The sequence below is a fragment of the Schistocerca cancellata genome, chromosome 5 (assembly GCF_023864275.1).
Source record: "Schistocerca cancellata isolate TAMUIC-IGC-003103 chromosome 5, iqSchCanc2.1, whole genome shotgun sequence".
Lineage (NCBI taxonomy): Eukaryota > Metazoa > Arthropoda > Insecta > Orthoptera > Acrididae > Schistocerca > Schistocerca cancellata.
The window spans coordinates 732,226,797-732,244,513 of record NC_064630.1 but is presented as its reverse complement, the minus strand read 5'-3'; the positions used below and the strand labels follow the sequence as shown (position 1 = coordinate 732,244,513).

Genomic DNA, 17,717 nt, shown 5'->3' with positions numbered 1-17,717 from the left:
CCCAATTTAATTCAACTACATTCCATTATCCTCATTTTGCTTTTGTTCATGTTAATCTTATATCCTCCTTTCAAGACACTGTCCATTCCGTTCAGCTGCTCTTCCAGGTCCTTTGCTGTCTCTGACAGTATTACAATGTCATCGGCGAACCACAAAGTTTTTATTTCTTCTCCATGGATTTTAATACCTATTCCGAATTTTTCTTTTGTTTCCTTTACTGCTTGCTCAATATACAGACAGAATAACATCGGGGAGAGGCTACAACCCTGTCTCACTCCCTTCCCAACCACTGCTTCCCTTTCATGCCCCTCGACTCTTATAACTGCCATCTGGTTTCTGTAAAAATTGTAAATAGCCTTTCGCTCCCTGTATTTTACCCCTGCCACCTTTAGAACTTGAAATAGAGTATTCCAGTCAACATTGTCAAAAGCCTTCTCCAAGTCTACAAATGCTAGAAATGTAGGTTTGCCTTTCCTTAATGTATTTTCTAAGATAAGTCGTAAGGTCAGTATTGCCTCGCGTGTTCCAACATTTCTACGGAATCCAAACTGATCTTCCCCGTGGTCGGCTTCTACCAGTTTTTTTCTATTCGTCTGTAAGGAATTCGTGTTTGTAATTTGTAGCCGTGGATTATTAAACTGATAGTTCAGTAATTGTCACATCCACACCTGCTTTCTTTGTCGCATTAATGTGACACAACAGTGTACAACAAAACTTCTGTCATAAGTTTTTATCCAGTAGAAGAAGTCAGACAGATGATTATTATGATGATAATAATAATCATTATCATCATCTTCCACAATTACTGTACACAACATATAAAATGTATCTCACAAATGTAGATCACAGATGTAGCAAAATAATAATAATAATAATAATAATAATAATAACATAGCTTACTAGAAGAGCAAACAGAGTTTTGCAGAGGAACATGTTTGCCCATACTCACACACTTAAATACATCAAGAATACAGGAGAGAAATTATTTTATTATAGATTTAATTGAAGCATTCAGTGATGTTGAGTGTGAGTTACTGTGGATCATTCTGAAAGGAAGTGGAAAATCTTTAAATAGCATCTACTGAAATTCATATGTATCCATTGTTGGGAATGGAGACTGAGGGGAGAACAATGGTATAAATCCATACAAGGTTACAAGTGCAAAATTATTTTTAATTTTGATAGATTTGATTGTTATGAAAATGCATAGAGAAAAATAGGCACAACATATGTAATTTATGCAATAATAAACATGCAATACTATTGAGAATAGTCTTCTCCACAAATCACTCAAATACAGAGGAATACTTTAGTTACTGTACTTCACAAAACATGGTACATATTTAGAGAAGGGCAATGGGAAGAGGGGATGGGAAATATCCAACATATTCAAAAGTGATCAATTGCTACATCAAAATCTGCTGCTGGGTAACATTCAGTATCAATGTTTGGTATTGTACATGAGGTGAATGAGAAGTAGCTGCTCAAATCTGACCCATTCTTTGACAGCCTCAGGTCATCCAGATTGTGAGGAGAGTATCTGTGACAATGCACTGCAAGTTTCAACTGGTTCCAAGCAGGCAAAATTGTACTTATGTCAACATATACTGTTGACCATTCCATTCAGTTGTTTCCTGATGCCCGGAGGAAGGTGTTCAAAGAATTGTCTCTTGGCAGTAATGCAATTTTGCCTTGAAAGGAGGGTTCATCACCCTCTATAACGGTGTGACACATTTGATTTCCGTACACAAAACTGGCCCGAACCACGACATATCCATTTCCCGCTGAACTTGTGCCCAAGATGTGCATCATTAACTGGATGCATCCACATTTTTCTACACTGAAAATCAAGCATAAAACAAATTCTGCACTCATTGGTGAAAGGAACAATTATGTCACTGATCGATGTTCCATCACTGGTGATCACTGTCCACTTTCTTCCCAGACTACGATGGTGGTGGTGGTGGTGGTGGTGGTGGGGGGGGGGGGGGGGGGAAGTGTGGTACAAGTTATAACAACAAACATCAGAAAGAAGGTTTCTGAGAATAATGATGAGATAAACAAAAATAAACAGTGATAGATACAGAGAAACAAGAACTGAATAGTAAATGCAGTTTATAAGAAACCATATGCACACCTGTAAAAGAAAATCAATAAATACATTAAAAGCAACTACATTTTTACTTGCAAAATGATCGTCGCAAGTGTCAAGGGGATAAAGACCATTGGGACAACCATGGAAAAGATGGAAAAGCTAATGTCCTTAACACAAGACTGAACTCTTACAAAACTACTCAGCCTAATACAAGAATAAAGAATACAAAACCAGCTGTACAGAATTTGTTTGTTTATTTTGTCATTCAAGTTATAAATAATAATACAATGTTAAATTCACTTCAAAATATTAGCTGTTAACAATAGTATAATGCACTAACCTTTCGGGCTCTACAGCCAATGCCCCGCATTTTGAATGACCCAGTCACTTGGCTAGACTCCATTTTGAGATAAACATCACGACCTGGCAGATACTGGCTGAGGACATCAACTTTCTTCAAGGGTGTTTGACAGTGGAGGTTTATTGGTGACATAGTTGTGGTCTTTCAGTGAGCTCCAGTAAAACACCACTGTGGTCAAGGTGCATCAGGTACTTACAGGGCTTGTCAGCAGATTATAATATCAAGGGTATTGCTGCAATGCAAAATAATTAAATCTACATCAAGTGAGAACACACATGGCTTTTTAACATACTGTAGTATTATTTGTTTCATATCAATATGGAATAGTGTGTGAATAGTGTGCTACCAGAGAAGTTATTCTACTACATTGGTGGAAACAGACGAATGAGAAACAGGCAGCAGTTGTGGCATTATGCTATTTACTTGCTGCCTAGTGGCAGCTGAGACGTGCCAGTACTCTGTGAACCTATGGCTTCCCACGTGCCCATGTGTTTTCTTTGTGGGAATTGGTGTCCGGTAGCACTGGCAGACAAGACACTGCAAGTCTGTAACCATATTCTCTATTCATCCTCCTCAAGGTGAGTGGCAGTTTTGCCAGTATCTGGGCTTCTTGAAATACTATATGAGCTACTTGTTACACATGTAGTGGTGTTCTGCCACTGCTGACTTGGTGTATTATCTTATATGAATATATCTTAACGTTCAGATGTCCATGTGCTAATCGATTGCTCTTTCTCACCTACATACACTAGTCCACACTCACAGCTGATTTCGTGTGGGCTAGTGTATATGGGCAAGATGGGATGAGCAATTAGCATAAGGATATCTGAACATGAAAGATAAAAGGTTAACACACCGAATCAGTGATGGCAGAACACCAAGACAAATGCAGCAAACAGATTTTGAGAAGCCCGCATACTAGTGAAACAGCCACTTAACCTCGAGGAGGAATATTAGAGAGGTGATTGAAACAGCCAAGCGACCTGCTAACGTGAATAGAGAACAATGGATACAGACTTCCAGCGTCTTGGTTGTCAGCAGTAACAGCTCTCACAAAGCAACAGAGTACTGTCATATATCACAGAGCACTAGGCAGCAAGTAAACAGCACTAAGCCTTAACTACTGCCCATTTCTGAAATAAAGCAAACACCAATCAATGATGTCTATTTCCACCAATAACAAGAAATAAGGCAAACAACACTAAAAGATATTTAACAATCCTGCTCCTCATTCTCAATATCCTTATCAGATTATGATAACAGCCTCTTCCACCAATATATAAGAACAAAACTTTTTCTCATTCAGCAGTCAGCAAAACATCCTGAGGAACACCACTGCAACAGTGGCCAAAAGGTCAGAATTTTACGTATTTACAATGCAGTCAAATACCCTGAAGAATTTTGCTAACTGCGACAATGGCCACAGAAGCCTATGCTTACAATAACACAAATTGTCTACGACTAACACACTGAAGAACCAATTCAATCTGTTACATAGGGAAGGTTGCATACAATCTGTTACATAGGGAAGGTTGCATACATGTTGGAGCCTGATGTAGCGACTGCAATCTGTAAATCAGCCTTGTTGAACACTGTTACAGACAAATACCAAGTGTAAAAGTTAGGGTGCCATTTATAGTGACAAATGATCTTATCTTTTACGGATTTAATGTCATTATCTCAATTACAGACACCATTCAGACTTTTTTTATTTGATGCAATTGGCTAAAACAAAGTAAAAAAATTGCTATAAAAGAGAAACCAGGAAATCGATTAATGAATGTGAGGACTTGGTTATTAAAGACAACAGTCAAATAATAAACAACAGTCAGGTAGCCAACATACCTAATAATCACTTCCCAGGGAGTAGCTCAGAAGACTGGCATGTACAGTTCAAGGGATAAAGCAATAGAATACATACAAGAAGCAATGCCACACTGTACAATTTTACAGCAGTATCCTCATTCAAGAACAGCTATCCCTGAATGTCAATGTATATCAATGTGAACAAATGCATATTTTTGAGAATTTTTGTAAGTTACAAGTGTTATGCAAAACATGTATCATAATAAATTGACATTTGTGATTTACAATTCTTGCAACACATATCATAACTAACACATAGTGCTCAATTTTTCCTTTTAAGAGCAGTAGATACTGTCTGCATTTATCACAAAGTTTCAGAAAATTGGTAACTTATTGCCTTAAGAAATCTCATTTTGCATACTACTTGTTTCAGTTCTTCAAGGGAATTGGTAATACCTTTAGTTTAAAGATCCATAAATTAAAAGAGAACCCACATGATTATTTTGAAGTTATCTATTATGGTGCACCAGCCACAACGTAGCCCCATTCCGAATGCTGTCCTTGAACATGAGACGAGTTACTTAAAATTCAGGAGTGCTGGAAATCACTCTGACTGTTATCAAATGATTGAAAGCTACTGCAAATAGACACATTGGGAGGATTCCTGATGATGATGATGATGATTAGTGTTTTAGGGCGCACAACAGCGAGGTTATCAGCGCCCGTTCCCAAAAGTTCAAGTCAGAGCCAAATGGTGAGGAGGATTCCTGAGAGTCATGTACCAGAGATAACAAATTACTATCCTTTTTTGTGGATTGTCTTTTTTACCACAAGTATAGTGTCTATTACCACTTGTCTACTTGGTTGAGATGTTTGTCAATGGTGGGACTAGGTGCCATGTGCAACGGAGATAAGAATCAGGGAGAACTCAAAGTGTTATACATATCCCCCTAACCAACAAGAACAAGGTGCTATCTTCCACTGTCAAACTGAGCTAGGGAACTCACTTCACTTGTTAGGAAACCTACTGTGTCCTGCGTCAAGAGGAGGCAAACACAAAATGCTAGGGTCTATTAATCATTGGCAGTTCAAACATATTGCAAAAAATGGCACCCTTCGGGGAAACGGAAATAATGGATGGGAAGGAACACCAGGTACATGGTGTCTATGCCTGGGGGCACACACATTGTGGAAGCTAGTCTCACAGCCACTGAGGGAACATTGTTTAACCAAATGCAGATAGATCAATTAACTCTCCACCCAGTCCACATACAGATAACTGTAGTGCATCCAGAAGTGTCAGTATAAAATCCATAGAAATGCCTCCTAAAGGCGCAAGAGTATTGAAATCCTAGTGATTAACTGTTGAAGAATTCACAACAAAGTGCCAGTGTTGTAAATGCTCTTGAGAAGTAGTGGTGCTCACGTATTACTAGGTAAGGAAATGTGGTTAAAACATATAACTGATACGAGTGAGATTCAGTATTTGTGGGATATCTAAGTGTGTGTCAAAAGGATAGGCTAATGGTAAACGTGTCACAGTAGAAAGAAATGCAGATCCTTAGAGTCAGAATTTGGAACTGCATGTGAGATAGTTTGGTCAAGGCTCAGTATCAATAGTGTGCATACAATTATAATCGAACCCTCCTATTGACCAGCAGACTCACTTTCAGATGTAACGGAACACCAAAGTTCACTAGTACAAAAGTTCCCCAATCACACTATAATTACTGTGGAAGACTTTAATCATCCAACAATCAAATAGGATATTACAATTTTGTAAGTGGTGGGTGTGATGAGAGATGCCCTGAAACATTTACTAAATGCCTTTTCTGAGAACTATAAAGAAAGATTGTGTGGAAGCCCAATCATGATGAAAATATATTGGATCTAAAAGCAACAAATAACCCTTCCCTTTTTGAGAGTGTCCACAATGAAACTGCTATCAATGACCGCAAATTAACTGCAGTAACAATGATTATGACAGTACAAATTGCAACTTAATGAGTAGAAAGCTTTATACGTTTAGCAAATTATATGAAAAGACAACTGGGTAATATTTTAATGATAAACTTGAAACATTTAGCTTTGGTCAGGAGCTTGTACAAGAACTGTGGTCAAGTTTAAGAGAATAGTTGACCATGCACTTGATTGACATGTATCTAGTAGAACAGTTCATGATGCAATGGACCCAGCGTCGGCTTTAGGGTGGGGTGACCCGGGCGGTCGCCCAGGGCGCCGGGGCCCAAGGGACGCCACATACTAAACGCATGCAAAAAAGAAAAAAAAAAAAAAAAGAAAAATTACAATTTACAATCACCCATTTCGCGAAACTAAAATATTATTCAGTCTCATTCAACATACGTCGCTAATCTCACGAATGCGCGATGAATTCGGGGTAGCAGAAGAGAAATCATGCTGAATGCAATCTGAGTTTTTGTAGATGTACAGTGCAGTACTACGCAATATTTTTAGACAATTTCCCAAAACGTGAATGCCCAAACAACACTGCTATACTGACTGTTACGGCAGCGACAGCAGCATGCTGGACTGACGTCACAGGCTACACAAGACTCACATGGAGCGTCTTAGCGGGCTTTCAGATTATTTGGATTTAATTTCCATTTAAAAAAATAAAATACTCAAATTGACGATGGAAAAAACCATGTTATGATCATAAGATGACGCCATTAATCACTTAAGACGATTTCTAGAAAACAGTCACATACCGTGTTGCAAAGCACTGCCAGGTTCGCTATTTATACAATAAAGGGCGCCAACTGGACGACTCGCCCGGGGCACCTGGATGGCTAAGGCCGGCCCTGAATGGACCTGTTATGGTATGCAATCACTGAAAAGAAAATTCTAAAGAAACAGAGACTACTGCATACCAGAAGTAAAACAAAGATGCTAACTAAAATATATGTGGCTGCCACGAGCGCAATGCATGCAGGTTTGAATCCGTACTGTAGCAGAATATTATTGTAAGATCTTTCTGAAAACGAAAGGAAATTCTAGTCACCTGTAAAGGCTGTTAGTGCTACCAAAGTTTGTGCCCAATGTGTATGGCCAAGGCAGGGACTGAAATATAGGATAGCAAAGCAAAGGCAGAAATACTGAACTCTGTTTTTAAATGTTCCTTTACAATGGAAAATCCACGGTTATTCCAGAATTTAATGCCTGTTCCACTGCAAAGATGAGTGGTATAATTGTGTTGAGAAACATCTGAAACTGAACAAAGCTCCCTTTGTGATTTTATACTAAATTTGCAGCTGATTTAGCCCTTATTTTAACCATTACCTACCACATATCCTTCAAACAGAAAAGCTGCGCCCAAAAGTTGGAAGAAGGGCTGAAGAAGTGACTTTCAAAACTATCATCCAATATGCTTGACACCTGTCTGTTGTGGAAGATTAGAACAAATTATGAGCTCAAACATAATGAGGTGTCTCAAACAGAATGGGCTTCTCCAACTAAAAGGGCACTTTCAGTGTCGGCTGTTGCATCATGGGCAGATGACAGTAACAACTGGTGTGTTGAATGATGGGAACTTCATGCTACAAACCTCGAGTCGGTATTCGGCAGCCAATCAGAATACTCCCTCACCAATTCCTATAGCTTGTAAATAAAATTAGCTGGTATTTTGTGCTATGATGTTAGAGTTTAATCACTATATCACATTTGCTGGCAAAATCCGACAAGACATACGTAAGTTAACTTCAGTAATGAATGCAATCTCAGGCTACACTACACATCAATCTACCAAGGCACCAACTTTTTTTGTGTTGAAAGTCGTTGTCTTCATCAACTTACAAGCAAATTTTCACATTCCAGGACACTGGCTACACTGCAGGTCAGTCTGTCAGCACTTCTAGTTTTCTTTCACTCACCAAATAAATACAAAAATCAGTACACAACTCTAACATTAATGATAATCAGATCAGTAAAAGTAATTATGGCACTGTCTGTAATGGAAAAAGCAATCAATTAGTATCATCTGCCAAAATAAATTATAACATTCAGCAGTCCGCATTGGATACCGTGCACTGTCACTATGCAACATAAGTAACGTCAACATTGTAAGTGTGTTTTAGCTCCTCCTCCATGCTAACCAGATGAGATTCTGAAAGCACTGGTCATGTGAAATTCAACTCGCACTCTTCTCACATGACATTCTGAAAGCCAAGAGTCACGGGAGTCAGGCACATGCAGTATTTCCTGATTTCTGAAAAGAATTTGCCTCAGTACTACACCTACGCTTATTAATGAAAGTACTATTGTATGGGGTATCAGGTAAGATTTGTGACTATATAGAAGATTCCTTGGTAGAGGGAATGGAGCATGTTACCTTGGATGGAGAGTCTTCAACACATATAGACCTAATGTGTCCCAGGAAAGTCCGTTGGGAGCTGTGCTGTTCATGTTGTATATTAATGACCTTGCACACAATAGTAATAGTAAATTCAGGCTTTTGGCATAGCTGCAACTACACTCCACAAGCTTCTGTACCGCAGAGCATATACTGTACCACTACTATTCATTTCTTTTCCTGTTCCACTCGTAAATCAAATAGAATGAGGGAAAAACAACTATCTATATGCCTCCATACAAGCCCTAATTTCTTTTACAGTATCTTCGTGCTCCTTGCACGAAATGTATGATGGCAGTATTAGAATCACTCTGCAATTTCGAATACTATTTTTTAAATTTTCTAAGTAGTGTTTCACACAAATAACATCGTCTTCCCTCTAGGGATTCCAACGATGAAGTTACCTGTAATGAAATTCTGTCTGAACAAAACTGCACAAAAATTCCATCATTGGTAAAGCAGGTGGTTGACTCCGGTTCATTGCTAGAATAATAGACAAATGCAATCAATCTGTGAAGGAGACTGCTTACAAAACACTAGTGCAATTCATCCTAGAATATTGCTCACATGTGTGAGGGTCTTACCAAACAGGACTAAATGAGGGTATTGAATGTACATGGAGAACAGAATCACAAATAGTCACAGGTTTGTTTGACCCTTGGAAGAATGTCACATGGTTGCTGAAGAAACTGAACTGGCAGACACTTGAAGAGAGGCAGAAACTCTTTGAAAGAGACCAACTTACAAATTTTCAAGATCCAACTTTAAGTAGTGCATATAGGAAGAGACTGGAACCCCTATCTATTGCTGCCATAAGGATCACAAGGATGACATTAGATTAATTACACTGTGCTCAGAGCTGTTTAAACATTCACTCTTCATGCAATCCATACTTGAGTGGAATGGAAAGAAGACCTTTCCCATGCACTCCACAGTGGCTTGCAGAGTATGGATGTAGAGGTAGGCAAATCACAATTTCTCTCTGCTCTGCCAAAAAAATTAAGAATATAAGTAGCTCCATAAACCCAAAAACATTTTTGGAACTGATAATATCTCAAGCAGATTACTAAAAAACCTGTTCATCACATATATGCAATGTATTCAGTTACAAATCCAATTCATTGTGTACATAAGAACTATAACATTACCTGTTGTGAAATACAACACTTAATCAGTCTCAGTTTGAATTTAAAAAAGAATCTCTCCACAAAACATGTCATTTTACAATTCACAGGTCAGATAATACAAAATTTTAATGACAAAATACTATTGAGAAGTATTTTCTACGACTTGTCAAAAGTATATGATTTGCACACTTCACAGTATTCTCCAAGAGAAACTAAATACTATGGCTCTTATTTTTTTTTCATCTTATCTAACTGATAGGATGCAGTGTGTCCATTAAGAAACCTAGTGAGTGTACACATAAAGCAGCATCTTGAGGATGGGGAATAACAATTACAGGTATACCACAGAGATTGATATTGGGTCCACTCTTCATGTTCTTAAATATAAATGATTTGCCATACGGCATCCAAGATGCAGAAATAGTTCTCTTTGCTGACAATTCAAGTTTATAATGAACTCTAATGGAGGCACTCCAGTACTTGAAAATGTAAATAAAATTTTCTTCAAAATTAATAACTTGCTACCTGCAAATAAACTGTCATTGAGGTTAGATAAAACATAACATTCACAGTTGTGCACAGCAGAAGAATTGGCCACACCATTAGAAATAAGACATCAGGGTATATCAATAAATGAAATACATATTCTAAAGTCTTATACAGGGTGTTTAAAAAATGACCGGTATATTTGAAACGGCAATAAAAACTAAACGAGCAGCGATAGAAATACACCGTTTGTTGCAATATGCTTGGGACAACAGTACATTTTCAGGCGGACAAACTTTCGAAATTACAGTAGTTACAATTTTCAACAACAGATGGCGCTGCAAGTGATGTGAAAGATATAGAAGACAACGCAGTCTGTGGGTGCGCCATTCTGTACATCGTCTTTCTGCTGTAAGCGTGTGCTGTTCACAACGTGCAAGTGTGCTGTAGACAACATGGTTTATTCCTTTGAACAGAGGATTTTTCTGGTGTTGGAATTCCACCGCCTAGAACACAGTGTTGTTGCAACAAGACGAAGTTTTCAACGGAGGTTTAATGTAACCAAAGGACCGAAAAGCGATACAATAAAGGATCTGTTTGAAAAATTTCAACGGACTGGGAACGTGACGGATGAACGTGCTGGAAAGATAGGGCGACCGCGTACGGCAACCACAGAGGGCAACGCGCAGCTAGAGCAGCAAGTGATCCAACAGCGGCCTCGGGTTTCCGTTCGCCGTGTTGCAGCTGCGGTCCAAATGACGCCAACGTCCACGTATCGTCTCATGCGCCAGAGTTTACACCTCTATCCATACAAAATTCAAACGCGGCAACCCCTCAGCGCCGCTACCATTGCTGCACGAGAGACATTCGCTAACGATATAGTGCACAGGATTGATGACGGCGATATGCATGTGGGGAGCATTTGGTTTACTGACGAAGCTTATTTTTACCTGGACGGCTTCATCAATAAACAGAACTGGCGCATATGGGGAACCGAAAAGCCCCATGTTGCAGTCCCATCGTCCCTGCATCCTCAAAAAGTACTGGTCTGGGCCGCCATTTCTTCCAAAGGAATCATTGGCCCATTTTTCAGATCCGAAACGATTACTGCATCACGCTATCTGGACATTCTTCTTGAATTTGTGGTGGTACAAACTGCCTTAGACGACACTGTGAACACCTCGTGGTTTATGCAAGGTGGTGCCCGGCCACATCGCACGGCCGACGTATTTAATTTCCTGAATGAATATTTCGATGATCGTGTGATTGCTTTGGGCTATCCGAAACATACAGGAGGCGGCGTGGATTGGCCTCCCTATTCGCCAGACATGAACCCCTGTGACTTCTTTCTGTGGGGACACTTGAAAGACCAGGTGTACCGCCAGAATCCAGAAACAATTGAACAGCTGAAGCAGTACATCTCATCTGCATGTGAAGCCATTCCACCAGACACGTTGTCAAAGGTTTCGGGTAATTTCATTCAGAGACTACGCCATATTATTGCTACGCATGGTGGATATGTGGAAAATATCGTACTATAGAGTTTCCCAGACCGCAGCGCCATCTGTTGTTGAAAATTGTAACTACTGTAATTTCGAAAGTTTGTCTGCCTGAAAATGTACTGTTGTCCCAAGCATATTGCAACAAACGGCGTACTTCTATCGCTGCTCGTTTAGTTTTTATTGCCGTTTCAAATATACTGGTCATTTTTGAAACACCCTGTATATTTATACTGACAAGAACCTAAACTGAATGTCACATGTAACTGATCATCTTAAATATCTACATTCTGCTGTTATTGTATTATGGATAATATCAAAGTGGAAAATGAAAATGCCAGAAAGTTGACATACTTTCATATTTTCATTCACTAATACCTTACGGGGTCATATTTTGTAGTAACTCATCACCTCTGAAGAAGAAAGAATTTATTGCACAGAAGCTTGCAATAAGGATAACGTGCAGAGTTCAGTCAAGAACTTCACGTAGAAAGCAGGAGTGCCTCAGGGAAGTGTGATAGGACCACTATTATTTTCTATAAACATAAATGATCTGGAGGACAGCAATCTGTAGCTGTTTGCTGACAATGCTGTGGTGTACAGGAACACGTCAAACTTGAGTGACTGTTGGACGATACAAGATGACGTAGACAAAATTTCTAAATGGTGAAATGAATGGCAGCTAGCTCTAAGTATAGAAAAATGGAAGTAAATGTAGATAAGTAGAAAAAACAAACTCATAATGTTCGGGTGCAGCATTACTAGTGTCCTGCCTAACACTGCCACATTGTTTAAATATCTATACATAACACTGCAAAGCAATATGAAATGGAACGAGCATGTGAAGATTGTGGTAGGGAAGGCAAACAGCTGACTTCGGTTTATAGGGACCTACTGTAACATATTCTTGAGTACTGCTCAAGCATTTGTTATCCTCACCAGGTCAGATTAAAGAAAGACATTGAAGCAATTCCAAGGCAGATTGCTAGATTTGTTACCAGTAGGTTTGAACAAGAAGCAAATATTACGGAGATGCTTCAGGAACTCAAATGAGAATCCCTGGAGTGAAGGTGAATTTCTTTTCAAGGAACACTACTGAGAAAATTTAGAGCCGGAGTTTGAAGCTGACTGCTGAACGGTTCTACTGCCACCAACATACATTTTACATACGGACCACAAAGATAAAAGAAATTAAGGCTCATACAGAGTCATACAGACAGTCACCTTTCACTCACTCTATTTGCGAGCAGAACAGCAAGGGAAATGCTTAGTAGCAATACAGGTACCCTCCATCATGCACCATAAGCAAGCTTGCAGAGTATGTACATAGATGTAGACAGCACTGCTACAGTACATTTAATTCTTTATGAGGTCTGTTACCAATGATCAATCAAAATTTGAAAACAGTCACATTCATACACACAAAACTACACTAGGAGAAACGACTCGAGGAGAAATGACTTACACGGTACTTTGCTTGGGCTTAAGGTGTGTTTACAACTAGGTGCCTTGCTACACTAGGAGAAATGTCTTACACTGTCCTTCTCTCAGGCTTAAGGTGTGTTTACACTTAGGTGCCTTGCAGCTAGTTGCTATAGTTTGCCACACATGCAAGTAGAGGCATGTGTGTAGGTGTACGCCTCTCTCTCAACATGTCTGTACGAGGATTCCATTCACACCTTTGTTCACACTGGGTGTGTCTGCTTCCATGTGGTGCAGGCTACAGCTACATAGCGACGAGCCACAAGGCACAGAATCATGTGAGGTTCAGTAGTAAAAATCTCTGACTGCTTACCCAGTGATGCAAAGAATTTAACAGATAATTTTATTATCTTCAAACATAAACTAAAATTGTAGCTGCTTAAGGACTACTGCTCAACAGGAGAAGAATGTGTAAATGTATATGAAATAAAAGTAGCTTAGAGGACATCATGTAAACGGTCACTTGTTGCTATGTTTTACACTGAGGAAGTGTACTACAATTGTAAAGCCGACTCATTCCACAGCGTATTGAGAGATCACAATTATGATCCATGGAATATATAAATGACTAAACTAAACTTTCCAAATGAGGCTGCCCTTTTCCATTTTTTTTATGCAGCTTAGCAGTTCAAAATAAGCTATAATATCTATATTTATCAAAATATAATAGCAATTGCTCACTCTTTGGCTTTTCAAATGAATGATAATGCTAGCAGTGGTAAGTGGTTTTGCACAACATTATTTAATTAAAATATGTGACAGTTCTTACATTAATATGAAAAATGTTTTTTATGTAGTGGTGTGTTGTGGCAATTACATAGTAGCCTCACTTTTTCTGCACAGCAAATATTTTCAATATTGTTATCAACAATTCCATCCAGGAATGTAACTTGTGTTTATTTTACATTAGTGACATGTTCCAAATGTTGTAATCATCATATCCTGTGGTCACAAACACAGAAGACTAAGAATGAGAAGTTGGTAGCCTATGTACATTGCCATCAACAAATGTAAAAACTCATCCACCAAAATTTATAAAGTTTAGTGCCAGTTGCAATAGAACCTACACCAAAGTGGGACATTAGCTGCCAACCCTGCTCAAAAGTTCACAGAAAAACAAGTGCTAACCAAGAGGTGACAATAGACACAACGCATTCCCTTTGTTTTTCAGGCCATATACATATTAAATTACAGAGCCTTTACAACTGATAATACAATAAGTTCATTTATAGAATGTGATTTCATGGATTTAGTTATGGTAGTATTTCAGAAATGTAGTAAATGAAATGTGCATTAAGTAAACTAGACAACATTATTTCCAAAAATCCATGATGATTGCAGATTCATTTCAAGACTTTGTTTCTTGTATTAATAAATATTTATCTTTTTATTGGACCCTGGGAAGGAATCCCATATGAAACAACAAGAGTCAACAAGGGCAAAAGTGTACAGTTATCATGGTCATCTGGCCACAGTTCAGATTCTACACCGTAAAGGTGTGACAGAGGCTATCCATTCTGCTCAGCATTGTGTATATTCAACTGTGGTGCTTCACACACCCATGGCCAAAAGAATTTAATTTTTTGTTTGCACATGTAATAAATTTTGTTTCCTGAAACTACTGGTCCTATGTTCGTCCTAAAGTTTACTTGGGAGGCAGAACATATAAGCAGTTTTAACCTTATAAAGCAAGAGAGGGCTGTTATAAAGCCAATACAAGAGCCTTCCACTACTTTTGAGCACCGTGAGGATTAAACTATCATTACACTATGTAATACTACTCAAGCTTATTTCAGCTGAACTCACTCTGGTCACTATAAGGATTTTACTTCGCTCAACAGATACAAGAAAGTTAGAACATAATAGTAATTTAGGGTACTGTGTCCACCATAGCTATTTACAACCTCACTAGTGTACTCCTGTGATTGCATATGCCTTCACAGAACTGGTTGGTATCCACCCGATTTGCCTATTTGGCTGCAGTCAGCTATCTCTGGGGCTGCTACTAGTACAGAAAGTAAATATTCCATTCACCAAATACTTGCTTTTGATTACAGACATCACTTTTTTTTTCCTTTTTCTTTTGATCTGCTGATTTCAAGACATTTTCGTTGTGACTGCAAAATCGGCATCCAAGCTGCTTTTACAAGAGAATGAAACAAACTCAATTTGTTGAGCACTTACATAAGACACTTTACATAAGATAGAGTATTACTCCTCCTATTAACGTTTAGATCTACATTTCACATATGGTGCAACAAGATGTAGTGCCCAGAACACAAAGAGAAAAAAAAATTGCAATGGCCACCATCTTAACTGGAAGATATTTCTCACTGTGGTCAGATGTTTATAAGAACACTATTCATGCCATAAAGAGCTTGCCAACATTCTTGAAAAAGAAGTGTTCAAACAGTAGAATTTGAGAAGATGGTGTTGGATTATGTTGGAGAAGATTCATCAATAAACACCTGTGTAATGCTTTGAAGAATACAATGTGGAGAGTACTAGTGGGGCAACAATTAAGCCTACATCCCATCATACACAACAACTACATGCATTGGAGTTGAATGGCTTTGAAACATGGGTTCAGTTCTGTCAATGGATTATCCAGCACAGCACTTGGTGCAAAATCCCAACATTTAGTGTCACTGTGAGATGTTCTCTCTCTCACCCATCATAAACATGTTTGGAGTAAACGAAATTCATATGTTGTGCTCATCTCCAATCATTAGAAATTTCTATCATCTTGTGTGTTGGAATTTTATATGATCAACTAACATAACCATATTTAGAACTATTCTGTTAGAACTGTGTTCAATTATGACAAGCTGCCATGTCCATGTTAGGGTTTGGCTTCAACAAATAATAGGCCATTCTACTTGAATATTAATTCCTACGAGTACCTCACACAAGAGATACCCTCAAAAATGAATTGGAAGGGGCAAGCACATTTGCCAATTCTCATTACTTATGAATTTTTTGTTATGGGGTTACATGAAGTATTGTGTGTATGAAACCCCACTCAAAACAAATTAGTTGATACATTTCTAGCTGCTTGTCTCACTGTACAACATCAACACGGATGTCTGAGAAACTCTTGTAAAATTGTATGTGTAACTGTAATGCATACACTGGGAACTGTAGTTTGATATGAGATTAATGTATTTCTGTTAGGTTGTGTGTGAAAATAAAAAAAATAAAAATAAAAAAATAATAAATGTATTTTTTGACCATTAGTTCCTTGTCTCAAAGTACTCAGTTTAAGGTATTTACCGTCTGCATAATTTTAACCCTAAAGTTTTGTGACAAAACGTTTGGAAATTTAATAGGTGTAATTTCAGCACGGCATTGCTTTTTCAGTTCTTATGCCTGTGTTCTCTTAATAAGTGTGTGCGCGTAATACGGTACATTACCGACATACAACGGTTCTCATTGGCCTCGAAAACAATTTGTAAGACAGTAAATACGACTAATGGAAATACTATTGAAATTAGTTACGTATTTTCTCAAATGAATTCATTCATTCATCGTGCTCCCTAGATTCTACAATCAAGGAGTACGTTCAGAGACGCGTTAGGAGTCAAGGTACACATTAAGAAAACAGAAACAAATTACAGAAACTTCACCTGAACTCTGTATTAAAAACAAACTAGAGCACTGCCGCGGACACTGTACTGCTTACTAGCTTACTACTGTCTGTCCTTACAGCAGCTAAAGGCAGAAATTAAAAGCAAGGTCACTACCGGTACTTGGAAAAAGCTGATGTTAATCAACAATTGATAGACTATTAGTTACTTGACTTACCGCATACGAGGTTAGAAGCTGACAACAGCTTGCGGCACTGTGTCCCTCGTAACTACTTGACGCTTCGTTTGGATACTCGTGCGACAGCGTGTGCGCTTACGCAACTGTCAAGATCCTGCTGATAGCCTTTATTCAATTGAAGCCGGCTATCTCCGACATTGCCGTAACTGAAGATGACCATACACATTTTCTTTTAGATTGCAGACAGTTTCTTCTTCTCTGTTAATTTTGTCACGTCATTGTTGCACATAAATCAGAATTCATTGACAGCTTATTATTACATTAATGATGTAGCTTGCTAGTAGTACTTCATCAGTACGAATAACGCTGAAAAATTAAGAAACAATTGTTGCTTGTGCATTAAAAATACCAGCTTTTTCTTGTGGCTGTTATCCAATTTTTGTCGTTATACTGAACATTAAAAGCAATTACATAGAACTGAACTGCGTAAGGCCGGTATTACACTATCAAATTTCTTTGTCCAATATCTTTGTCCAATATCTTTGTCAAAGATATGTGATAGTGTAATAGGGACTTTGTCAAATGTCGTCCAATATTTGATCAAATCTAGGGCCTCGCTGTATATTTGATCAAAGAAACCGCTTGTCTTCTGTTCACTGTAATGTGACATGTTACCATATGGAGCGCTAGCATCGCTGCAGCGTTCTGTCGTCTGTAGTGTTTTTAT

General features: G+C 38.4%; 1 protein-coding gene across 2 annotated transcripts in view; it reads right to left on the bottom strand.

Annotated features, from left to right (window-relative positions):
• The window catches only part of LOC126187903 (L-serine dehydratase/L-threonine deaminase-like), a 96,641-nt gene extending 79,475 nt beyond the window's left edge, over nucleotides 1-17,166 (bottom strand). The window contains exons 1-2 of one of the 2 annotated variants that reach the window (XM_049929257.1): nucleotides 17,030-17,166; nucleotides 2,436-2,688 (exon numbers count right to left, since the gene is read on the bottom strand). In XM_049929257.1, the coding sequence (XP_049785214.1) occupies nucleotides 2,436-2,588 (153 nt within the window). In that variant the 5' untranslated portion in view covers nucleotides 2,589-2,688; nucleotides 17,030-17,166. Of the gene's footprint in view, nucleotides 1-2,435; nucleotides 2,689-16,851; nucleotides 16,895-17,029 lie in introns of those variants that run through there. The other variant, XM_049929258.1, reaches the window with a different exon arrangement.
• Between the last annotated feature and the right edge of the window lie 551 nt (nucleotides 17,167-17,717).